General features: G+C 44.5%; 1 protein-coding gene across 1 annotated transcript in view; it reads right to left on the bottom strand.

The window, feature by feature from the left end:
• Window positions 1-25,920, bottom strand: part of LRRC28 (leucine rich repeat containing 28) — a 379,410-nt gene that overhangs the window by 235,903 nt on the left and 117,587 nt on the right. The window contains exons 4-5 of the mRNA XM_069625051.1: window positions 24,326-24,363; window positions 9,936-10,073 (exon numbers count right to left, since the gene is read on the bottom strand). Coding sequence (XP_069481152.1) covers window positions 9,936-10,073; window positions 24,326-24,363 — 176 coding nt within the window. The remainder of the gene's footprint in view (window positions 1-9,935; window positions 10,074-24,325; window positions 24,364-25,920) is intronic.

Consider the following 25,920-nt stretch of genomic DNA (forward strand, 5'->3'; position numbering starts at 1 on the left):
TGTTTATTCTTCTGATGTTTATGTGGGGCAAGAAGTGAGAGCAAACCTCCATCACCCCATCCCTGTTGCTGTTGGGATCCCACAGTTTAAAGACATTTAAATAAGTCACATGCACGCAGAGAAGGCTGCATAGGGGACCTGTTAACAAATGAAAACAAAAAAGTTGGTTACAATGAGTTGTGTATGAGACTGCTTTGTGCTCTCTCATCAACAGAGAAATGCATTTTGTGGATGCAAGCATAGCCCGAAAACAGATGCAGGGCCTTTTTCTAGAACATACACCACGCTGTGTCCACACATTCCCCTTAAAGAACTGAAAAAAACACTAAGTTGTTAGAGGTCACACAAATTATGCGTCTTTTACATATGTACCACACAGCCCAACCACATATTCCAAAGCCAACACATTAGTTGAACAGAAACAAATATGGATTTTAAATCACCCTGCTACACAGGAGATGGTCCATACATAATATTCCAACAGCTGTTCAAAATTACATGTCAGAAATACCTCTCTCCTTACCAGTTATTTTCCAACGAGAACTGGCAGTGACTGCTGCACATTCATGCAAAGACACAAGGTCATTTTAACTTCCTACTCCATGAAACATGAGCCACGACAGTTTATCGGTTTGGCACTTGACCTAGAACTGGTACCTGCATTTCTGAGCATTGGGCCAGTAACTGGAACTCAAGGCTGTGATCCAAATTTCCCCGGTTGGCCAGCGATCATCACTAGCAGGTGTTTCAGAGCGTTTTCCCATAAGCGGAACATCAGAGCAAGGCTTCAGAAGTCAAGGAATCCTAAGATGCCCTGCGCTTGGAACACCATCAACGTACTGATGCTGGCTAAAGCCGCATTATACATGGAATGTGATGCTTCCCCCAATAAATACATTGTTCCAGCATTTAAGGGTGTCTATTCTTTTTTTACATTTTAATTTTAAAGGAAGCATACGCACCAGATGAGAACCCTTTACAAGCAATACTGCAGCATGAAAAGTTTTTTGATGGAAAATAGTATTCTGACGATGATGATGATTGTAACATTGCTGGATCTCGAACACAGAGAAAAACACAATGTGGGGGTGAAGTATTGACAAGCAGACATAGGACCACGTTAAAGCAAGACCTGCATAACTTGCCCAAACTTTAAAATTGCTCTTTGAAGAGTGGTACAACTTCACACTTGTGTCCCTTTTTTTAATTTTTATTTGTACTTGGTTCAAGAAAACTTGAACCTTTACAAAATGTAATTGTTACATGTGCACTTCAGATAACCAAAAGAACAAAAAACATCATGCTCAACTAATATCGTTTTTTTCCTTAGGAAAAAAAAAAGAAATATTTTAAAGTTGTGAAAGAACCGCCTTCACACCAAATACAAAATCGTATCATCAAGTTAAAACAGAAAATGTCAGGCTTAGAAAAACGGGAAAGTAAAAGAAACCTCATTGATTCTCATATTGGCTTATTTCACTTTCAATATGATCACAAAACTGCACAAGGGCAAATGTTGGGGCTCTATATTCACCACTCATCATTCTTGCCCAGAGTGTTTCCTGGGTGTGCTCGTAATTTATATGGCAGAATTTTATGAGTAAGTTAGATCTCTTGACTTTAAACTAGGAACAATATAAAATTAGGTGTTTCAGCATTTCACTGTGTTCTACACATGGGAAAAACCAGCATTTTTCAATCACTATATCACCAATGTCGTTGTTCCAATGTTTAGTCCTTTCTCGTGTATGAAGCAAGTTAAATTTGAGCCACATATACTTCTTTCTGTAATGTTGACAGGGGAAACTCTCAATATAGGTATATCTGCGGACACGTTTCCTAGTGAATTTAAAATATTCCAAATACATTTTGTACTTTCCCATTGCTTCTATAGTATTACACCAATCCATCTCGAACTATTTTTTCTTGGCAGAATCTGGTCTTAACGATAGATCTTCAGTTGTTATGTTAAGTTCAGGAAGGGAACATTGCATTTCACGATGAAAGGTATTAATCGAAGGAGTTAAGTAATTGGATATTTGTTTTCAAATCCTGATACAAGGAATTGGGTTGGGGAAAGCACATTTTGGAGTAATTACAAAGTTGACGCCATTTTCTTCTTGAGGATAAAGCAGTGAGTCCCAATTCGTGTCTTAGCACACAGTTAGGAAGGCTCAATGGAAAGTTCATTGCACTTTTCAACATAGATCCTTGAAGGCTGTCTAAACACTTATCCATTGCCATCAGACAATTATCCAAGGTATACAAAAGAACACTTTCAATTTTAAGGGTCCAGAAGTCTATTATCGGAACCAATGAGTGTTTACAGTATTTTGCATGGATGAACTTCAACAGCAAGAGCACAGGGCGGCTTTTTAATTTTAATAAAGCAGTCAAATATTCAATTGAGTTCGCCTCATTTATATTGCAACCGAGATATATAGTGTTTTCAAGCAATGGTAAAGTTGTTTGCTTTAAGTACCATCGGAAATTTTGGGTTTTTGACTTCATGTTTGTACCAAATATCTTAACAGCTGTTTTTGCTGGGTTAGGTGATAAGTTATGCTCTCGTGCAAAATCTTTGAACAGATGTTGTTTTGCAGGCCCATTGGAGTAGGATCGAAGATAATTATATGTCTGCAAAAGCGAGCCATTGCAGACGTAGTATACCCAGTTTTACCGAAAACAGACTTCTTTCAGACTGCAATGCATCCATATCTGCAATGTACAGGTTAAAAAAACAAGCAGCTAGATTGCAACCTTTCTTTAAACCTAGGGTGGTTTTTATCGGGGCGGTTGTTCTCCCATCCACTCAGATGCGTATCTTGTATGATGTATCTGTGTGTAGTTTTATGAACCAATAGATTAAGCCGGTAGGGATGCCCATTTTCACCATTTTTGCCCACAATAGGTTGCGTACCACACTATCCAAGGCAGCGGACATATCGATCATGGCCATGTAGACTGGATATGAGTTATTTAATTTTGTCCATGCTTTTATGTGGGCAATGATTGTCGCATTGAAGATGGTACTCATTTCTTTGGGGAAGCCTGTTTGAAATTTAGAATATAGTCCTAAGTTCCTTATGTCCTTTTCTAATTCAAACAGAAGTAATTTAGCAAAGATCTTAGCTTCTGTATCTATAAGCGAAATGGGACGATAGTTTTCTGGTAAAGAGAGATCGCCTTTTTTAAAAATCGGAATAATGTTAGAAGTGGTCCATGATTGTGGAATAAGTCCAGTCATCATAATATTGTCAAATTTGTTTTTTAGTATTGAGGACCATAGATTTACATCGGTTTTATAGACACAAGGAGGTAACCCATCTGGTCCTGCAGATTAAGTATATGATCATTTATTTATTGCCCATTTTATATCAACAGTAGACCATTGATATCGGACAAGATCTTTGTAGCAAAGCAACGTATTTGGAACGTTCATAAATGCTTCTGGCAATTGAAATTTACGTGTAATGTAATTGCACCAAGTATCTTCTGAAATGCAATTCGTTATTGGAGGTATTGTACAATTATCACTGCTTTTTATAGTTTGCCGTATGTGTCTCGTGTCGTGTCTACATATGGACTTGATTAAGTTACAGTTCTCTCTATTATAGAATTCTCTGTTGTCTAAGATTATTTTTATATTTCGTTATTTGTTTATGCAATGTCTGGTAATTAGAAGAGTTAGAACTTCCATTCCTTAAATTTCTCAACTCTGTGTTTTTACCTTTTTAACATTTCAATAGTCGAATCAAAGAGGTGTGCATGAAGTTTAGGTTTACACTTATCATGAAAGTGTTGTAAAGCAGTTTAAACGACCCCAAAGCCAATTTTCTCCATGGTGGGAGTAGATATAATCAGATCTTTTGTGATATCTGCAATATGCTCCGACACATACGCAGAAAATTGCTTACATAGATTCAGACTCCATCTAAGTGAAGCCAAAGGATGATCGATTTTAGGGTGGACTAAAAAATGGTGTAATCGAGATTCAGAGAGGTTGATAACTGGGCAAGATCACCGTGGAGGATCGCACTAATGACTAACGGTGAGGCGACCTGCATGATATTATGTGAAAGGAATATGTAGTCAATCGTTGAGGAGTTGTCACCTCTACTCCATGTCGGGTGATGTCCTGCGACGACACATTCCAACACATCAATATCCCAATCTTTTCAATATAAGTTCCAACGCGGGCCTCTCTCCCTTATCAAGCGTCTACCTTTTTTTAGTTGATCTTTAAACCCAACTCGACAGTCAGAATTAAAATCCCATGCAATGACAAGATCACAATCACCCAGTTTTATCATCGCAGTCTCAAAGCATTGGTCGAGTTCATTCAAAATTGTATCATGCAAAGTGTTAGCATGATTCCAATATAAACTTACAACTAGGATCGCTTTGCACTTGAGTCCCTTTGAGTAATGAAGCAAACTAAGAAGTATATGGGTTACTATTGGGCCTTGCAGACATGGGATGCAAAGTAAGGCCCTGGTGACTCATGGGGACAAAGTGAGGAACTCCCAAGTATTTCTAAAAGAAGGGAGAGGAGAAACACACCAGAGCCAACAGCCCGTCTCGGGGAAAGCCTGGATGCAAGCAGGTGGACCCTCTGGAAACTGCAACATTAAAAGGAGTGCTGCACATCATTCCCCAATAATAAACAAATTATGCATTCAAGGAGGGAGCCTCAACTTTCTTTCAATAAGCAATCTAATGTTATGCAGTGTCTCTTGCTTGTTGCTATCATCCTACCATATCTGGATTCTTTGAGAATATCCTTCAGCTGTGGGTTTTCCTAAAGTGAGGTTTTGGTGGGGGTTATTGGCAACCTCTCCAAAACAAGCCTCTTTAATTGCTTGCAACGGTAGCTGGTGGGATTTTGTGTCCCACAGAAGTAGGCTGTGTGGTTACAGTATTGGTTGGGGAAGATGATGTGGCGCAGAAGACAGTCTACTACTTGCTAAGAAAGGAACACAATGGATTTTGAGCCTACGAAAACCTAATCCATCCACATCATACCCAACATCATCAGCACTCTTCTCTCGCATGATAACCGCACCCTTGTTTCCCTCCAACACACTCCAACGCACAGGCTCAAATTCCATTGGGTAATGGCGTTATGTTGCAACTAGTGCGTGATGTGGGGAGATCACATTCAGTGTGGTAGAAGAGATGCGGGTTGCAAACGCGTGCATATTTACATGTACAAGGAAATCCAGCTATGTGAGCGGGTTTTGGTGCACCGTCTTCTGGGCTGTGGTTGATCTCTTCGTTTCAACGGTGTGTTGCCAGTGAGGCCTATGGTGATGAGGAAACAGTGATAAGAGCATAAGATATTACATGGGTATATGGGGCAGTGAAAGGAGCATTTTCCGGGTGCTGGCAAGTGTTCCTGCAATGTATGTGGTCTTGTGTGGATTTGCCAACATGCCTGTGTGAGGCTGGTGTGGCATCGTTTGGGAGCCGGGGGAAACAGTGAAATTAATACCTGTCTTGAGTTTGGGGCTAGGGAAGGGTTTACCTTGGTAGATCTACAGTGAAAAGTGGGACGTGGCTGGCAAGGCTCATGGGTTCTGGTGACCTTTGAGATTCACCTCACTAACTTTGGGCAGATGAATATGCAAACATCCAGCGGCTTCAAATATGATCTATGTGACAGATCCCTGCAAGGCTTCAATTTGGCAGTAGTTGTTTAGCCCAAGAGTTATTCAATTACATGTTGGTCTCTGAGATTTCAACTGCCCTCTGTGTTCCCTCAGGATTTTTACATGTTTTGCACACCACCATTACACACCCCATAAGGCTCTAGGGAGAAGAACGTCTAGGCGGCCCAGTACAGGGCCTGGCACCCAGTGGAGCCAAAGACCAAAAGCCACCCCCATGCTAGAGTGCCCATTATTCTTCACAACTTTCCTGTCCATAGAACCTGGCCCATCGGGGGCCAGAGAGTAAGTGGACGCTCCTGCTCCTCTGGACATCACTTGAAGTGCATTCAAGTGATGTCCAGAGGAGCAGGAATGCTCTACATTCTGTGCAGAAGGTGGCAGGCAGCCACAGCATATGTGTCTTATTACAAACCGTTGCCATGCTAGAGTGCCTTCCTTAATCTGCAAGGTCTACCTTCGACCCATCTAGCTCGTCATGCTTTGTTTTCAACCGTACCTCCAATTTCATTCTCATACTGCAATCCAGTGGCTCATTTACCAATTTACACTAAATACAAAGTGTAAGGGTGCAGGAAGAGGAGACTGGCGCACAGGTGGCATGGATGTCGCAATCAAGCTTTATTATACCAGAAAATAAAGAGAACAAACCTACCACTCCCTAACTCTAAGAGGGGTTTCCCTACCTCAACTAAAATACTAGGGATTCAGTCAGGACGTCCAGGTAAATCAAGAGTCCATCGTCATGTGTCAAAACCCTGCTTCTTACCCTTACACTTATAAGTGTAAGAGATAAGGGATCATCTTGATCCAGAAGAATAACTCCCTTCTTCTGGACAACGGATCATAATTCCAGTTGTTAGGTGGGATCATTACCTAAGGGAATGACTCTCTTCCCCAGGTCGCAATCCATTTCAAAGGTACAACACAAAGGTTCCAGGTTGAAATGTCATCAAGCAGTAAAGTTCTCAGTTCAATTCAAAGGGTCAAGTCCCAGGTCGAACATCAACATTCCTTATAACCCATAGTTGCTTCTTCACTATTGAGTTCCTGGCGAATGTCTCCCTTCTCCAGATATTTTGTAGACAATTACCAGGATGACTGCCTTCTGTTAGTGTTTCTTCTCCATACTCCCTTTCCCCTGGCCGTCCTTGGCTTTGTTCTCACACTTCGCTTGGCTTTTACTTTCACGGTTCACCACACCTGGGGGAATGCCTCCCTTTCCCTTACCTTTCTCAGGCTTATTACAGTTCCCAATAGTTGGGGGAATGGCTCCCTTCTACAGGCCTTTCACAATGCCAGGGAAATGACTCACTTCCACTGGCTTGGACCAACTTGGTCCACTAACCTGCCAAGTAGGCTTCTGGTAACCTTGGTTGGGTGGGCTTCCTCTCTTTTATCTTACTCTTCAGTCTTCTTGCTAATACTGTGATGAGGAAGATGTCCTCCATCTTTCCTTGGCTTCCCACAATTCTGGTAGGGTCTCACAGCTGACCCTTACTGGTGTTCTCTGCTTCCTGGGCTTCCCCACCAGTCACAACAGGAGTTTAGTGCTCTCCTCGGCCCCTCTGCATCTGCCACAGCCCTCTCGGGTCCCCAACGCCTTCCTGGCAACCTATGTACATTTGTGCGTGGTCCGCGAGGATTCCGGCCTCTCCTGGGCATCCGCCAACAACAGTGGGGTCCCTGTAGCTTATGTTGACTTCTGTTTTCCCTGGTGGGTCTGCCGCAGAATTAGACTCACTCCCGGTTGTGCAGCGTTTCTACTCCGCATCTCCCAGGCTTCAGGAATGCCTGCAGCATCCGTCCGGCAGCTTGCTGTGCTGTCCCTCTTATTTGGACCAGCTTCAGACCTCTCAGCTCCCTTCTTTGCATCCTGATCTGCTTTCTTGCTTTCTCTTCCCTCAACGTATCGCCTTCACACTCTCAGTTCCTCCAGGTAGGGCTAGACAATTTGGATTCATTTTTATCTTGAATCTCGCAAAACTAGAATGTGTATGCACGTTCTCTTGAGGACTCTTCATTGCTCTGCATTTCATTGCTCTGCATGTTCTCCTCGTCCCAGTGCCCTCCAGAGAAATCTTACTAAAGTCACCCCTACTCTTCTTTATCCCAGTTAACCCTGAGTTATTAAAGCTACAGAAGCAAATGGAAGTGTGGTCTACAGGGGGGTGAGTGAGGGGATAGGAGGAGGTCTAGGAGGTAGGTGGAGGTGATGGAAGGTTGGCATACCGTGTTTCCCTTGGATGGTCGTTACTATCTCTAGGGGGGCTGGGGAGAGTCTCTAACCATTAAATCCTTGTGCACAGTACCACCCCCAGGGGGACTATCGGGTAGCGGCCTCACCTCTCTGGCCCCGATGGGAAGTGCCCCCCCCCCCCCCCGCCCTCGAGGAGAAGTGACTACATCCAAGGATTCATCACAAAGGGAAACACTCATTCACTCTTCTCCACCCAAGGCCAATCTGGTATGGGTTGGGGTGGGTGGAAATCCTATTGTAACACTCTCCTTTTGGGTCTCCCAGCTCTGACACTTCCGTTAGCAAGCTATGCTTTACCAGAACCCCTCCCGCCATCAGCAGGAGGAATCCAATATTATGATCTAGCTAACAGCTCTCACAATCCCCAAAACCCCTTGAGCACAACTCAAGACCATAACACATCCACAACATGAACGTAAGGCAAACAGCACACTAGCAATGGCCTCCATTAAAGTGCCGCTGGCCAATAAGAGAAGCTCTCACCCCTTTTGTCTTTTTAATAACATTTTCTCCTAATCAAAACAGCAAGAACTATACATCCATCCCACCAATCACTAAACAAAACACATTTTTCCAGCTCTCAATGAGAGTGGTAATTCTGTCCGAGGATTATAGATTAATACTCCCTATCACAGCACTTGGAAGCGAAAAAAACATAGTACGAAGCAGCACACTACAACATCGTTTTATTGAATTGGCTAACTCCAGTTATCTGGTCTATGAATGTCAAAGCTGGTCATTCTCAAAAACAGGCTGACCAGGGATGTGTTCTGCCTGTACAGCATAGCGGGCTCATCAACTGTAGACAGTTGCCCTAGTGGATGATAGAGTCATGTCTACTATTCCCCATTCCACCTTCAGCTCTACTGCCCAAAGAATACAGCAGAGTCCCACGAAAAATGTGTCCAGCTGGCACAGCCAATGACACAGCAATCTATGTCATGCCTAATACTACAGCTTTTATAATGTCAGCACACTAGTCATGACTGCTAATAACTAAACAGGTGCTTGCAATCATAAATACTAGTTGCAAGCAATAGAATGCTCTTAGTTTCATGTCTGTTCAAACTACGGTGATCTACTGAATGGCGATTCACCTCACAGCACTACCACGTCATAAGAATGGCAGTAAGGTGCTCTACACATATCAAGTAACATACCATATGTATTTTCCAGATGTGATGAAGCCCTCCATTGCTAAGAGCACAATCTTGACAAATTCAAAACATGACAAAGGATGGTTTAAATTGCCAGAAATGTTACTCTGGCAGCAAATGGCAGAATTATCTGGTAATCCGCCCTACACTATTTTTGGTAATTGCCATAACCCCACCAACTGAGCAATACACTACAGGTGCTGGAATGTGCTTGGCGTGGGGGTGAAGTAGGGTGAAGAGGCTGAAAATGCCAAGCATGGAGAGCAAAATATTTGCCCGGTGGACATATTTTATATATCTAGAGATGACTTTTCAGCCACCCTTGCCAAAGCAGGTTTTGCCCGTGGATTGGTAATAATGGCAAAGTGGTGGGAAATAGGAGAATATACATCTATTTAGCGCATTTCATGCACAACACAAATTGCCCTGTCCCAGCTGAACAAGGCATTTCCAATTGTTATGGCCAGTGCTACGCACAAGCAGAGACAACTGCTAAAAGGTGCACCTTGTAATGTGGAAAACGTCACACTTTTCTAAAATACCTTTTGCTAGGCAGATAAATGAAATTAAACTTACTGTTAAGATTGCCCAGCCGCCATCCACCTATTTACAATCTCAGAAAAAGCTTCAATGTTCCCCTGCGCTTCACATAACAAGTTACTCCTCAGGTCACATCACTTCTTATTGGTCATTTACAGGTCTATTGGGATGCAGGCGAAGTGTCATGCATGGTAAGATGGTGGTTTTGATGAAAAAGTATTTCAAGTAACAAGTGTAAAGCTCGAAACATACGCTTGCATGATATGTTCATATAAAAGGGAATTATCAAGTATGCTTCATGTAACTTACCAGGAGGAAGGAATTTGAGTTGGTTATTGGCCAATCGAAGATGACGCAATGATTTCAGCCGACCAATATCAGGACACACAATTTCAAGCGCATTATCACTCAGGTCCAGAGATTGCAGCTTGACTAGCGAGCCAATGGCTTGTGGAGAAAGAAAGAGACGCTTATGACATGTAATGTTAACTTGACACAATAGAACAAATAATCATGGCAAATGCCATCAGTTTGCATAAAAGAGCAGACATTACGAATTAGTTAACATTCAAATTCAATATAACTATAATACAACGGAAAGCCAGAGTAAGCAGTCATTCATATAATACATTTGTATTTTTACTGTTCAAAAAGTACATGGCCGGTAACGGGCCACAGCCCTCGCCAAGACCCTCGCTTCGCTTGAGCCTACCATGGTTCAGGCTGGCCAACCATTACCGTCCACGTCCGCCCCTCCCCCCGCCCCACCAAGCCGTGAAAGCCATAGTCAATTAGTCAATTCAATCAAAATGTAAGAAACTGGCTTGTCAAACAGTTTACAACGAATTGTGATAACCTTAAACAAACTGACTTTCAAACAATGAAGGGTTGACTAGGGCCACGCCTTCTGATGAAGGAAGGAGTGAGCCAAAAAGGCTGCTAACCATTTTCTAGTGTAGTGTGGACCTTGCACTGTGCCGCCAAGGTAGATCACATTTATTCTGCCAATCCAAACTACAAGAGCAGTACTGGAGAAAATACCATACCACCAAATAAGGTGTTGGAGCTAATGTCATCGGTGGAATTAGCACATGCGGAATTACAGCCATCTGCTGGCTCCAACCTCAGCACTCCCAAGACCCTTGATCTTCTCCATGTAGGATGTTGCTGGCCTTCTCCTCCCATGGGGTCGGGACAAGGTCAACAGTGCCGTCTCCTGTGGTAGATGGCGGTGTTTGGATAGGAGGCTGCGGACCCTGGCCTTGAGGTCATTCTATCGTTTCCTGCTGTCCCGTGGGACTGTGCCCACTGCTGTGACCTTGTTGCGGATGCTTCCACAGATTACTGCCGCCTTCTGGACAGATGTTTTACGATGCTCTTTGGCATGGGCCACCACCTCATCAGTGATGACATGTAGCTCGGCATAACTACATTTTTGCTTCCTTAAGTGCAGATCGGGGGACCTTCTGTTTGCCTTTCTTCTGAGACATGTTTGCACTCCCTTCTGGGTCTGGATGGCTACTGGAAGTGGGGGATTCAGAGTGAATGGAACTTTTAAAAATTGCTGGTGCCCTGCTTCCCATTCCAGTGATGACGTCATTTCCACCGGCAATAATTCCGACATCGCAATCAACACCAATTTGACAACTGGAACAGTAATTCTGCCGATTGCGGGAAGAATTACCATTACCGCCAATGGTGTGTGCGCGCTTCGCCGAAGTTGTAATACAGCGGTAATGTTGCACACCACAGCAGTAGCGGTAATTCTGCTGAGGCAGAGTTACTGCTGTATTACAGCCAAACCCATAATGATACCCTTCAAGGGGGCCCCAACGCCCGTTAACAGCTGATCGGTCCTTCCTCAGCACAGATGCACGATCTAGTAATGTAACATGTGATGATGCCATTCTGCAGGCATGATCAGATCCTTAAAGGTGAGGAGCAGGATAGATTGGTTGACATGAAAATTGACCACCACCTTGGACACGTTTAGAGTGCGTGCAAAGAATGTTTCAAGTAGGTCAGGTGCTGTAGAGGGCTTTTACGACAAGCGCTTGAATTTCTCCACACTCATCGGCTGTTTTCCTGGACAGTTACTTAACGCCTACTTTATGTAAAGGCAGATTCATAAATCTGCATCCAATCATTATTCAGTTCCCTGGAATGCAGCACGGGTGGATATGTCCAATAGAAACCCTACAGGAACCACTTCATAAAAGCAAGTGTTAGTAGAGTTGAAGCATCCCTCACTATCCCCTCAACTGTTGGTAATAAGACTGCAGAGGAATGTCAAAGTTCTGTTTTTGCCAAAGCAAAATGTAAGCAAGGAGTTGATGTAGATAGGTATGTAAGGACTGGAGATCCTGGGAAACACAAGTACATAAATCCTTCCATTTTCTCAAACAGTAGGATCTCCGAGAATCGCCCTTGCCATTAAAATGACTTTTAAACATCTGTGATGGAGGTCTATATTTCAATATAGAGCCCTTTCTGGTACAGGACATGAGGTGCAAGGATGCTAAGTTGTGGTAGCAGGTATATCACATTTTCTTGGTTAGTAACTTGGGGTACAGCTGTAGCCTTATCTGCATCCTCTGTGAGCGTTGAAGAATGTACGGGTACCTAAAGTAACTGGGCCAGGCAGGTGCTATAAGAACAATCTGCAATTTGACCTGGAGAGGAGATGCAACACCCTGGAAGTTGAGCGAAATGGTAGGGAGGTGTGCAGGAATAGATGGTTACATGGAATGGAGAACGCTTCCTTCCACGATTCTGGTGAAAGTACCAGCGAGAGAAGAACCAGCATTTGCGTTTCTGGATAGGGACCAAAGGACATCTGTGGAAGTTTGCCCAGTTGAGTCTTAACCACCAGTACTTGCGAGCTGCAGAGGCAACCCTGTTGAGGTTGAGAGAATGACAGATTGTTGGATGTCTCCGCCAAATGCTCATCTCATATTCATATGAGGATCTTGTGGTGGATTGCCCATTAACACAGGGCATGGGATTCTTGCAAAACATTCCAGGGACTCATGCCACTCTGCTTGCTCATATGAAACATGCAGATGGTGTAGTGCAGCTGTACTTTTACTGACACTGCTTTGATCATGGGTAGTACACTCTTGAAGGCTAGACAGACAGCTCGTACCTCCCAGATGTTGATGTGGAGTGTAGCTTTCGCTTTAGTCGACTGCTCCTTTGCCATAATTAGACCTAGATGCACACAACCACCGTTGCAATCATGAAATGCGTAGACCTTCTTGGAAGGCAAATCCACTTGTGGCGTTGTCTCTATTCGTCCAGCACCGGAGAGCTAATCAGGATGCGTGGTCTAAGATGATCTTGTGATACATGACTCAGACTCCTGGATCCACTGCCCCTACACGATTTCCTGCTGCAGCCGCATAAGCATGGAGCAGTGAGGCAGTAGTCCTGTGGGGTAAAAACATTATTTGAAGTACACTATAATGTGAACACTTATGGACGTCAAGGCCCGACTGAGTTGGAACCCATTTTGAACTGATGCATGTTAAAGTGATGAGTGAACAGAAAGAAAATGTATTCACTAAATTTTATATTCTACAACATTTACACAATTAGAACTGCAGCCTGTTACATGAATCATAACTTCTGTTTTTGCTATCTTCCTAGGACAGGCTACAAGCTTTTATGTACTTCCCTTGGGAAGCAACCAGTTTGAACTATCATCTAACTGAGTATGCAACCTTGGGCCTGGGTTTGAATTATTGAACATAAAATGCATTAATAAGTATGTTTTGCATTGATTAGATCATAGATACTTCAACTGACTTGTCTTTAAACCTATACTATTACAAAGGTGTAAAAGGCCATTAGACCCTGGGGTGGGCGGGCTTACAATTTTCTGTACATGGGTCCGTGTGTTTTGAGTGACTCCCAAAGCACTGTGGAAGAAAAGATTCTCCTGAATTGGTCTAAGCTAAAACTATTGCTGCATTTGATTTATGCAACAGTTCTATGCAAGAAGATAGTACTCCCAGAAGCTATTTGAAATCTCTGGCAGAGCAGGAGCTCATCCTGAGGAAGCATATCATCCTGTGTAGTGTCAGTTGCCCGTCCTCTGAAGGACGAACTCTTGGGATTGAGGGGTCTGATTCCGGGCCCAAGTACACTAGTCTCTGACACGACAACTTTTCCTGCCAGACAGTATATTGGGCCAGCACTAGCCAGTCATCCAAGTACAGGAACATCTTTGGTAAAGAATGCAGAGACCACTGCTAGACTCTTTGTACACACTTGGGGCGCTGATCTGAGGCCTAATGGTAGAACCTTAAACTGTTTATGCTTTCCTCGGCTCACAAAACAAGGAAATATGCGGCTAATGTGGAGGGAGGATGATGGGGATGGGGGAGGGGGGAAGAGGTGGAAATGTGAGTCTTGTAAAACCACTCTGGCTAGGCAGTCTCCCTTTCTGAGACCTGGGATGATCTGTTAAAGGGTGGCATGCAACACAATTGCTTCTTTACATAAATGCTGGATTCTGAGGTCAGAAATGGGCCTCTACTTTGAACCACAACCTCTTTCCTGGGCAATGGGTGGGGTACATGTTTGAATACTTGTTTTTGTAACATGTTCTGAATCTCCACTCGTAGCATGGTGATTATTTCCGATGGTCTGGTTTCAGTGGTCTCTGAGGCAAGGACACCAGTTCCAGGGTAAGCCCTTAGAAAATAATCTGCAGCACCCACTAAATCAGTGTCATTTTCTGCCACTGCTTGAATTGGCGCCTTATCATTCCCCAGTCAGGGTGCAAACAGCTGGGAAAAGATCAACAGTGGGTCAATTGTTTCTGAAGGTCTGGGATCATGGTTGTCCCCACTCCTCACCTGTGTCTTCTGCTCTTTGATACATAATTGGGAGGATGATTGGTGGTGCTCGGCATATGGGGATAATCCCTGGCCAGGAACTGCCAATGGTATGTCTAAGAGCTTCTATAGGTGCCTACGGCTCTGTCACATGATCACCGAAAGGAGCGGTAAGGTAATCTGTCCCCCAGTGATGCCATGGATTTTGGTAGATAAGGGTCTGCTTTGATACCTTTCAGGGTATGGTCTACTTACTGCACCATCCAAAGGCATAGCTAGCTCTCATACTTGCAGATCCGACATAATGGCTGCCTTTCTTCTAGACTTAGTACTGCCCCGCCCCACTGCCAAGTTTCCTGGATCTGTTGTAGCCAATTCTGTGTCGATAGTGTGGTTAGAGGCTCCTTTACCATTCCTTACAGCTTCCTGCCAGGTTCTAAGTGAGCAACAGAACTGCCCATCCTGACCTAGACCTCCAAGTCGAATTGGGCAGTAATTGTTTGAGTGTTGGTCAGTACTAGGTCAAGGTATGCTAAAGCGGTTATTTTTCTCCAAATGCTTACTTCCTTCCGTACTTGTCTAGCTGGGTGACCACCGGGTCCATTGCCGCCCTCTATGCACCAGAGGGATAACAGGGAGGTCGCAGATGCCCTCAACGGCATAATGTTGCAGTCCCCAGAGCAACGTACTTGTTGTTAGCCTCATATTTGTCCTTTTGTTTCGTAAGTAACTTGCCCTCTTTACAACTCCACTACTTGGAATGGTGCACCCAGCAATCTAGGACACTCAGAAATCCATGCTCCAGGTTGTACCTATGACGCTCCTCATTTCATCGCGAAGTACCCCAAGCAATGTTGCCGTGAAGTTCTAAAGCCGTCTCAACACCTGTGTTGTGGCCGGTGAGAGTAGTTCTGGAATTCTATTTTACCCTATGGCTGAGTACATTTTGAGTGGAGTTTAAGGCTTGTACGAGACAGCAGGGTACACTCCTGGGAGAAACAAGTATGGATACTTGCCCTATCCTAACGACCTGATGAACGTCTGAAAAACACCTAGAGCTGGCACGAACAGGCAAATATCGCAGAAGGCATCTGAACCCAGCACCTGAGCATGTTAAATTAAGGTTTGAGGTGTCACTCAGCCTGTGAACCAACATTCTGAGAAAGATAAAATGGGCACTTACGATCCACAAATCCAGACCTATCCCTGAACCACCAGAGGTTCTTGCCACCCAAACCTCAGCATGTAGCATATTGGGTATCGTACCAAAATGTCACCACGATTATGGTGCTATTACCAATACTGCGCCATTGCGCAGTACAAAAATCCTGACCCCCCCACCCCATTACACAGACTAAGGGGAGCTGGGGCTGCGAGAGTGTGAGTGTTCCCCGCTCTCCTTGTTCAGGGTAATGGGGGTCAGGGGTTGTGGAGGGGGTGCGCTTCCATTAGATGAGAGCAGGAGACTGAAAGTTTAAGGGGAAAAGGACCCTGCAGCACCAGCTCCGACCCACGTAAGTGGGTAAGAACTGACACCGCATGGATAGAGGGGAGTAAGTGCGTTGGGGTGGGGAGTAGGGGGATGCGTGGATCAAGTGATCTATGCGATCACTGAGCCGTGCCGTAATGGAAGTCGACATTTTCATAGTCCACATTACAGGCAGCACAGTGATCACATTGATACGCTTATTGGAATGAGTGGAGCTTCCAGACAGGCGCCCGCCCTTCGTCCTCCCCGCCCCCAATCTGCCAATTCACAGATCCTTGTTTGGTTGTACACGGGATGCAATGTATCTGTTTCAGGCAGACGACTGACGGAGGCAACATGAGCTAGTGAAATGGAACCTGTCTGCAAGAGGGCAGTGATTGGGTTGCAAACATTTTTGCCTTGTGATGCCTACGCCCCTCAGCACCCAAATAACCACCTCCCTCCTAAGGTCTTCCACCACCTTACACTACATATGCAAATCCCCCCACAGAGAGCCGCCTCAGGCTAGCTGTCAGCACATCAACACTAATCAGCCATTGCCAAGAGCTCCTCATATCAGCAGCTAACCTGACCCAAAGCACTGTAGTATATCAGATCTTGGGCTCTCCCCTATGCATAACATACAGCCAAGTCTCTGCCTGAACCATATAAAGTAGGCCAACACAAAGAACAGGGTACTTCCAACCCACACCCATCACAAACACAGGTTTCGCACATGCTTCTCCCACTAATGATCACCCCACCTTTTTCTTACAGAGCCATGTGCAGGGTGACCACCAAAAGTGGGAGATCACCTGCATTACTTAAATAACCATACCAGGTAGGTGCCAATCTCTTCCTCCGAGTAATGCGCGTCTTGGCAATAGAAAGGGTCACATTTACCTTGTCGGAGTCCTCTGGATGCTCTTCAGAACAATCGTATGTCGAGGCAGAATTTATGGGCAGTGCCGTGGAAGTTCGCAAACAGTTTGTAGAGGTTGGATCTCTCCACCTGACTCTCGTGCGGGTTTACACCTTCGTCCAAGTCTTCAGGAGTCGAGCGAATATAGACTTTCTTCTGAATTTAAATTTGTATTTATCAAGTGCAGACTGAACTGTATCAAAGTGCTTTATATGACTGGTCAATTACAAACCGTGCATTTTCTCTCTGCAAGAGAGTCCTTTTTTCAATGCTTTGTGGAATAGTAGGTAGTCATCCATTTGACTGACAACCAGGGCAAGGAATGACAAAAAGGGTTGATAGATGCTGCTTGAGGAAGTTGAAACAACAAGCAAATTGCAGCTTTTTAAATTTTTTGTGTACGTCCCAATTGATAGTTCGGAATACCGAAGTATGGAGAGTTACAGTAACCAATCCTGAAGTTGAGAAGGGAGCCAAAAAACTTTGGGAAATACGGTTTGTCAATGTACAGAGAAATGAAGTGAAGGAACCGGAGTCTGAAAAAGGAGGTTTTATCCAGATGTATCTGGTCATTCAAGCCCAGCACCTGCTGCCTTCATTATTAAGTAACTTTCTTTCCATAATCCTCAACATTCTAATGCACAGACTCGGTAAGTCGCTTCTAACTTTTTCCTATGGAGACCAGGCTTCTGCACGTCTGGATGACAAATGCCCCTTTCCCCTCGACAGCATCATAGATGGTTCAAGATATGTTCAAGCGCTCTGAGACGGTTCAATGATTTTTATTAAGATTTACAAGGGTCCTTTGCCATCACCCTCTCCCCTCCTCTCCTCTCCTCTCCTCTCAAAAAGCACTGCCTCCCTGTCACAGGTCACGAGATATTGCTTAATAAGCCCCTATATTGAAGGTCTTATTACACCGGAATTGGGGACCTAAAGGCCTCTGTGTCTTCTCTATGTGAACCCCTTCAAGGACTTCCTAAATTGTCCCTACTCTATCCATTGTTTAGTGTTTTACATGGTATGGGATTGTGCCTTCGACACTACCCAACTTGACCTGCTTCCCATCACGTCACCTATCTTCTCTAGTCCTAAGGTCTTCCTTCTCCGTCCCTCCGGTGCCCCTTACTCCTGCTAAGCCTTGCCTAGACCCTCTTATTTTACTGCTCCCCACTCCACACTACTGCTCCTGTCGTCACACTACAGCTCCACCTTCTACTCAAACACCCTACTCACACTCAAAATGCACTCCTTCTCCTAAGCACGCTTGCCACTCTTTCGCAAATAGTCAACGCAGTAGCACTCAACCAATGTCCCACATGCTCTAAAAACACCTCCAAATTCCTCTCCACTGTCCTTCCACTCACTGGTCTCTTAGTCCTCCACGTCCTCTGACCTCACCTAAAGAACTCAGAACTCCCTGTTGTCCTCCTTATACTTCCTCCACCCCTTCCAACGAATGGATCACTTGCCCCGTCCAATCTGGCCTAGCGGGGTGCTAGAAATGGTAGCAATATTAAATAGAGGTCTAAGCCCCATTCCTTTTGTACGCACATGTCTGCCACATTTTGGTAATGACTGCTCGGTTCTCAATGTCCCAGTTCATGACAGAAGGCTTTTGGAAGCCTTGCCCCAAGGTATGCAAGGTTCCTCTCTACGTTTGAATGCTTGAGTATTGTTTCTGGTGGTCTAGTGGTGCCGTTGCATGGAGGCTGCAGTCCATATCATTTTTGGAGACCTGTGACACACCATGCTCTGCGGCCGTGTGGGCTCTGTGGCACTCTCTACTTCCTCGCTCTCCTGCTGCCACTTGGGAGGCCTGGCATTGCTGTGCGATTGCATGGAGCGCTGATGGGCTGTTTGTTTTCTGATTTCTCTTGCTTGCTACCGGGTCTAGAAAAGAAAGAAAATCCCTAGTGAGGCATGTGGTGATAGAATTTGGTACTGCTTAGAAACAGACCTGCAATTGACGGGTAGGGGAAAACACGGTTTGGTCCATCTCAAATGGCACTGCCCACCTCTGGAGTAAAACTGGCTCTGGGTTTCTGCATGGTAGGCCTCCGAAACATTACTGCGAGGGGCTCCCATTCCCACTTGACACAGCCAGGATATTAGCCATGAGTGGATTAATCGCCAGAGGAAATAATGCCCCTGCTTGAGAGGATTAGCAGTCTCTCTTTCTCCCGTCAATCTGGTAGGAAAACGTCTGACATATGTTGCACTACTCTAGATGCAGACAGTAAATACACGGTACAGGAGAGTCCGGAGAAAAACTATATTTTCGTTTTGCATTTAGAGCACTCATTGAAGAGGGGTTTGCCAGTTTTGGGAGTTTCCCGTTCCTATCTTCAATTAGCTTCATGATGTATTCAACGATTTGGAGTTCAATCAGGCATCAAGCGCAGAGAAAACACGTGTATTCAGCGGAGCGAATTCCTGTTTGTCCAAATGGTTCTATGTCGTTTTACCAAGTTATTTCAATGGATTTATTTACCAAAAACAATCCATTGAAAAAAATCATTGAAAAGAGAGGTGAGCCTGCTACGCTTAATACCCCTAGAGAACAGGGTAGGCAGGACCCCTCTTGAGTGACCCCCCCCCCTTTGGGGACTTGAAACATCTAGACACTAACACTTTTATGGGATATGTGGGAGTTCATACATATGATAACCCTAGAACCCATTTTCTAATGGCCGATTCGGCATTTGCCATCAAACCTCCCCATTCCTCTTCGAAAACAGTTGAGAGGCCAAATATCAGCCGCCTGGGAGCATGTTAGAGCAGGAACCTATCAGAAGACAGGCTCGGAGAAGCCCCCAGAGTTTGATTGAACTAGGAGACTCCGAGAAGGAGTAGCTGGTCGAAGGAGAACGCCAGAGACAGCGTCTCGGCCCGGGCTGCGGGAGTGCAGCGGACCCACCAGACAAAACCCCGGAAGAGTCTGGGTCCAGGGCACAGAGGAAGAGGAGCATCAGGGCACCGAGGCCAGGAGGAGCCATAGCCTCACACCCACAAGAAGTGAGCGATAAAGGAGACCCGGTAGGCTTTGCAGTACCTGGTGGACCCTAGAGGAAGTTTCCAAAGGAGCCCTGCTCAAGAGACGCAGGTATGGGGTGGAGACACAAAAGAGAAAAAGCAGAACCCCATACTGCGGTGAGAGAAAGAGTGACCCCAGGGCCGGGAGAGCACCAGGAAACCCCAGAGTGGGGTTAGAGAAAGAGAAGCCTATGGGTGGGGAAAGCACAGACAACCCCTATCAGGCCGACTCCTACCAGGATTGCCAAAGGAGTGGCAGACCCACACTTGTTATAAAGAGGGCCATCAGGTCCAAACAAGTGCTGTTCCCGAGAAGGAAACCAGAGGGCAAAACGTTGCTGCCGCGGAATCAGCAGGGCTCAAGGAGCCGCTAGAGAAAGCCGGTCGGAATAGAAGAGGACCGGAGAGGCTGGCGAGAAGAACCACAAACCCTGCAAGAGCCAGTGACGTGTCCCGTTTGGATAACAGGTAACGGGAAAGGCGAGTGACTTGGCAGGGCGGTGTGGAGAGCCAAGTGTAGCCTAAGGGATAAAATCCCTCGCCCCAGTGGGACCACTGACCACATAGAAGGGGCACACACACCCAGAAGAGTCGGAGGGAGTCTCCCTCGTGCTGGGGGTCAAGTAAAGCCAATCACCAATAAGGAAGGGGCGAGGACCCAAAAACAAAAACTTATGCAAGTCATCTTCTTTGTGGCAGTACCTGGCAAGAACGCAGCCCACATCTGCCAAATCTAAGTGGTAGAAAGTTACGGGTCTGGGACCCACAAGAGAAGATCAGTATAAGTCATCTTCCTCTGGGCAGTACCTGACAGAACAACCAGTAGAGAGTTGAACTGTGACAGCAAATACTCAAGAGGCCCGGGGAAAGGAGTCAATCCCCCTGGTGTTGTGAACTGTGAAATTCACCTGAAAAAGTCCAGGAAAAAGGAGACATTCCCCCTGGTTTTGCGAACTGTGAAATAAAACCAAGAAAGGCCGGGACAAGGGAGTCAATCTTCTGGTAGTTGAGTTCTCGCAAAGAGGATCAAACCAGTGATCCAGGAGAAGGGCGTCATTCCCCCTGGCGAGGAGCTCGAAACCAGAACGGTGACTCCCAGTACAGGAGAAGGGAATCATTCTTCTGGACCAACAACATTGGTGCAACCTTTGAGTTTAGTTATATGTGTAAAGACTGATATAGGGAGATTTTGACACAGGACGGTGGGCTCTAAGCTACAAAGAGATTCTAACAAACCCACTAGCGTTTTAGCTGAGGCAGGGAAGCCCCTCACAGATTATGGGAAAGATAGGTTTTCTCTTCACATTTACATTGAATAAAAGCCTTACAGTTAATTAGAAAAGAGAATAATTGTAGCTTTGTTTTCTCCATTTACAACAGAAGCTTGAATGTATCACAATACAAAGTAGCGCTTGACTAGTTTTGTACATGTACTTTCAAGACTTAAGTGCAACAAAATATGTTGATGGGGACATCTGCTTTAGTCAGTTTGTTTTACACAGGCGTTCAAGTGGAGACTGGGGAGGGTTGGGTAGGGACTCAATGCGTTGGAGTTGGCAGGGACTTAAGAGTGTAATAATACTGTGCAACAGTTTTAGTTTAGTTTATTCATAGAGCGCTCCAAGCCCTTAGGCAACTGGGCGCTAATCGTACATGTTACGCAAATACAAACAGTTTATAGAAGATGAAACCAAAGTAGAACCACATTATTACAAGATTTACAGATATACAGCAATAAAGCAGAATTTACAAGATTTCCGGATAAACATAACAAGTCCAACCTGTAGTGCAGGATTAGCAATCTATGCATAAGATATACAACAAGTGTGGCAAATATAGGGGAAGTGATTATCAGTACAGGGTTAGACGGTGGGTCTAGATTCTTGCTTGTGGAGCCATGCTTTAGTCTTTTTTCGGAATAGGTGGTAGTATGGTTCATCTCTTAAGGACAAAGGGAGGGCAGGGCGTTCCAGATTTTGGAAGCAAGGACAGGGAAGCTAGTCCCACCTGCTTGTTGTTGCCTGAAGCGAAGAAACTTGACGTAATGCCTCAAGGCTGATCTTATAGGGCGTGTAGATGTGTGGCGGGAAAATGTATCAGAAAAGTAGGTGGGGCTTGGTTGGAAAGGCACTTGTGAGTGAGGGACAGTGTTTTGTAGGTTATTCTTTGATTAATGTTGAGCCATTTTAGTGAGTGTCTAGTTTTCCGAGATGTGAAGATTCCTAAGGATGTTTAGGGCTGCTCGATGGCGTTATTTTGCCGAACTTGCATTTTATTGAGGTTTTGTTGAGAAGTGCCCAGGTATAGTGCATTACAAAAGCTCTAGTTATTGTAATGCAACTCACTGCAGATAGGTATGGGCAGCAGGCTGTGATAAGCTTACAGGTATAGGCGGAAGAGGAGGCCAGGGCATTAGTTTGTCTAGTTAGTGTTATAGTCATTCAGATAAAGTGGGTGTGAGGCTTAATCGGTTACTAAGATATCGACTATACATTTATCATCTATTTTTTTTCCTTTCTCCTATTAACAAAATAATATATTTATTTTAAGTCTGCATTTGTGTGGAACCTACACACTAATTGCCACCTTATCCACGTGACAATCAGCTCACAAATCAAGAATTGCACCTAACGTTTTTTGACAGATATTTTTCACTGAAGAAAGCAATTAACTTAAGCTTCTTGGCGCTCTTGCTCATGGCATTTAGCACCTCAGCCCTACAGATTAAAACAACCGCACCAATACAGAGTAGAAGTCTTAAAATAAGCAAGCACAATTACAGAAAGTAGCATTAGGTGTGCTGCAAGATTAAACACACATTTTAGGGTTGTTTAAAAAAAAAGTAAAGATCAGGGACAGAAATCTAAACTGTCAACGTTCTATTAAGAAAGCATAGAGTCAATATTAAGTGTTCACATCACACCGATGGCCACCACTACTGCATAGGATAGATCTGATGGATTTAACACTAGTTAATCTACCGTCGCCAAATACTGAGGATCAATGTCCTATCAGTCTAGCTTCCCACCTACAGTGAGGATTGATGTCCTACTGGTCAAGCTTCCCACCTACAGTGAGGATTGATGTCCCATCAGTCTAGCTTCCCACCTACAGGGATCCTTTGCCACAAAGTTACTCTATAACTCAATTAAGAATACAGAATCAGAAAGGGGGGATACTCCGGACAGAGAGGAGGGATGTGAGGGAGTAGGAGGTAGGAGCAGGAGTTATCCATTAACTATTGTTGTGAAAAGAAATGACCGTAGCAGAGCTACATTACCAAACGGGAACATACTATCGAACACACCTCCAAGCTGGTCTGCCCGGGACAGCTATGAAACTTTAGGGAGAGGTCCAACATAATTTTCAGAAGCACCTATTTGAGTCTCAAAGACCGTATGGCCAGTCACAACAAAGAGGTTTCCTAATATCCATTTCAATGTGGAAATCACAATAAGGTCCAACACAGTTGAGGAACTGGCGAAATGGCCAGAGTAGGTCTCCAGCAGTGGAAATTGACAGAGTACAAAGACAGGAGATTAAAAGGCGAGCCCCCAGCAGGCAGGGACATCACCCCATTCCCCGATCTCCCTCTCGCACTGACTCACCTTCTCTAAAATGCCTCGTCTCCCTACCACTGGTTCATGAAAACAACAGGCCGCCCCTAAAGTCCTCAAGTTCCCTAGACAGCCTTCAACACAAGTTCAATTATCTAATTTGCCACTCCAGTTACTCAGCATCCAGTTACTACTGCCTGGATAACTGTGGGCAGCGGAAACACCTCCTTAGAATCCCTCGGTTTCTAGGACAATGGCACATGCCTGAACACAAGTATGCTCCATGAACCTGGCCCTTGGCAGATTCAAGAAGCAGAAATGTGGTAGGTTCTCTTTCCCCAGACAGGACGAGGGCATCTAGTTTACTGGGAAATAAAAACCCAGTTGCAGAAGATGGTCTAACTGGGATTAATAGAGATAAGTAGCTGACCTAAAATAAACAAAAGTAGCTTTGAAAGCTGTACCACATCGCTGACCTTAAATACAAACAAAAGCTAACCAAATGATAATGATTTATTATATATATAGCGACTTAGCCAAAGTGCTGTACAAAGAACATTTTACATACGATTATCAACCAACCGAGGTTGTTACACATTTATCTTTTCTGAAGGATGAAAGGCTGTTCATGCCTTGCCGGCATTCGAACCTGCAACCTTTAGATCATGCACAGATTAACAGCAGCAAGCGGTGAACCCGCTGAGCTAGCTTATAGGCCTGCAACAAAAGACTGGATTTACATATCAAACCAAAGTGTTTCGTAAATCATAGTCACAAGGCACAATCGCCATACAAAAAGCTAGCACATTTAAGAGATTTTAAAATTATGTTACAAAAAACAGTCCATTGTAATGATACAAAAACACACGGCTTACCTTCAGGCACATAAACTATATTATTTGAATGAAGGTACCTGGAAAATGAATAAAAACAGCAATTGTTACACTTTATTAATGAATGCATGCAACTTAATGTAAACATTTTCATATCTATAATACTGAAAGCTATGAACAAAAATAAAGTACTAACACCATTACTACTATCGAGGAACAGCAAACCCCATGATATCTGATGACAAAATGTTCTATGATCCTGTGCACCCACCGCAATGCCACAAATGAAATAAAAAAACTGTGATATTCCAGCAGCGCCTTCAAACCCTCAACTTCTGAGACATCAATTGCAACCAGGTTAACTATAAGCATGATGCAATGCACCAACAGTACTACAAAAAATTGAACCCCCCCAAAAAAGCAGCTTGAAACCTAGCGCCTTGCACTAGCATTACTACCTCAATTTAGCACAGACATAAGGTTATCATTAGGATGAGTGCTCTCAGAGAGCGGACTCCAGCAGGCATGAACGAGACAACAGTTCTGTTGGAACCAAGCCAATCAATAAAATTGTCTATACCCCTACTAGTGACACAGGCACGCACCTGAAGCTCAATTGGGCACGCGCCAACGTATCACTACCTGATCTGTGGTTAAAACCATGGGATGGACAAATCATGATAGGAGCGTATAGTTTGCATTGATTATGGGTGTGTTAGAATATAATATGTGCATTTGTTTTGCCCTAAACCAATACATTTTTGCTAGAAAAACCCTGTTTTTCTTGCGATGTTCAGAAAGGGTTGCATTTATCAATTTCAGCCAACGACTCAAAATATAAATATATTTGTGGCCTTTTTCTTTAGTCATTGCAAGAACGTATTACAAGAAAATACTGGGTCTGTGCAGAATGTATGTTTTAGTCTCTTGGCCTTCGCTGATAAACTTAGGTTAAATAAGATTAAAGGCAGCTCCTCCCATTTAGTGGAGGAAGATGTTACGCTCACCTGGTCTCTGCGGAGGTGTTAGGGCACGCTTGCAGCTGTCCCTGAAGTTGAATCACCCCCTTCAGGCCTTCCCCCAGTAGAAAAGCTGTGAGCGGTGGTACCTGGTGATACTGCTCCTGTGCATTATGGAAGATAACCTCTCTGTCCTGATACTTCTGGCATCGGCGCGTCGAATGGGATCTAGTTCCTTCACTGATCCCTGATAAGGATTAGTCCAGTCCAGCTGCGACTATGCTTCTCCTTATGATTGGTAAGTCTTTCTTGAGCTCTTGTGATGCTGTTCGTTCTCTTTAATGTCTGTATTTGTTGCTCCTATTTATGCCCGCAATAATGTCGCTCTTCTGTTTTCTTCCCTTAGATGGAAATGCAGCCTCAATGCAGCTGTGAGACGCGAGACAAGGCCAGATGGAAGTTGGAGCAACCGCAATGCTCGACAGCAGGTAAGTGATGGTTTAAGGGAAAGCGCGAAGCGCAACCTTAAACTGAGTGTTTTTCCGATGTCTAACCTTGTCTTATGTTTTTCCTTGCAGGTGCTGCTGTCGACAATGGAGCGTGTTGTGCTGCGGTGCCAGGATGAATATTTTGGCGTTCCAGAAAGTGTAAAGATGAATACTTGGTTCGCCGAAGAGA

The sequence above is a fragment of the Ambystoma mexicanum genome, chromosome 11 (assembly GCF_040938575.1).
Source record: "Ambystoma mexicanum isolate Mex_15411 chromosome 11, UKY_AmexF1_1, whole genome shotgun sequence".
NCBI classification, from domain to species: domain Eukaryota; kingdom Metazoa; phylum Chordata; class Amphibia; order Caudata; family Ambystomatidae; genus Ambystoma; species Ambystoma mexicanum.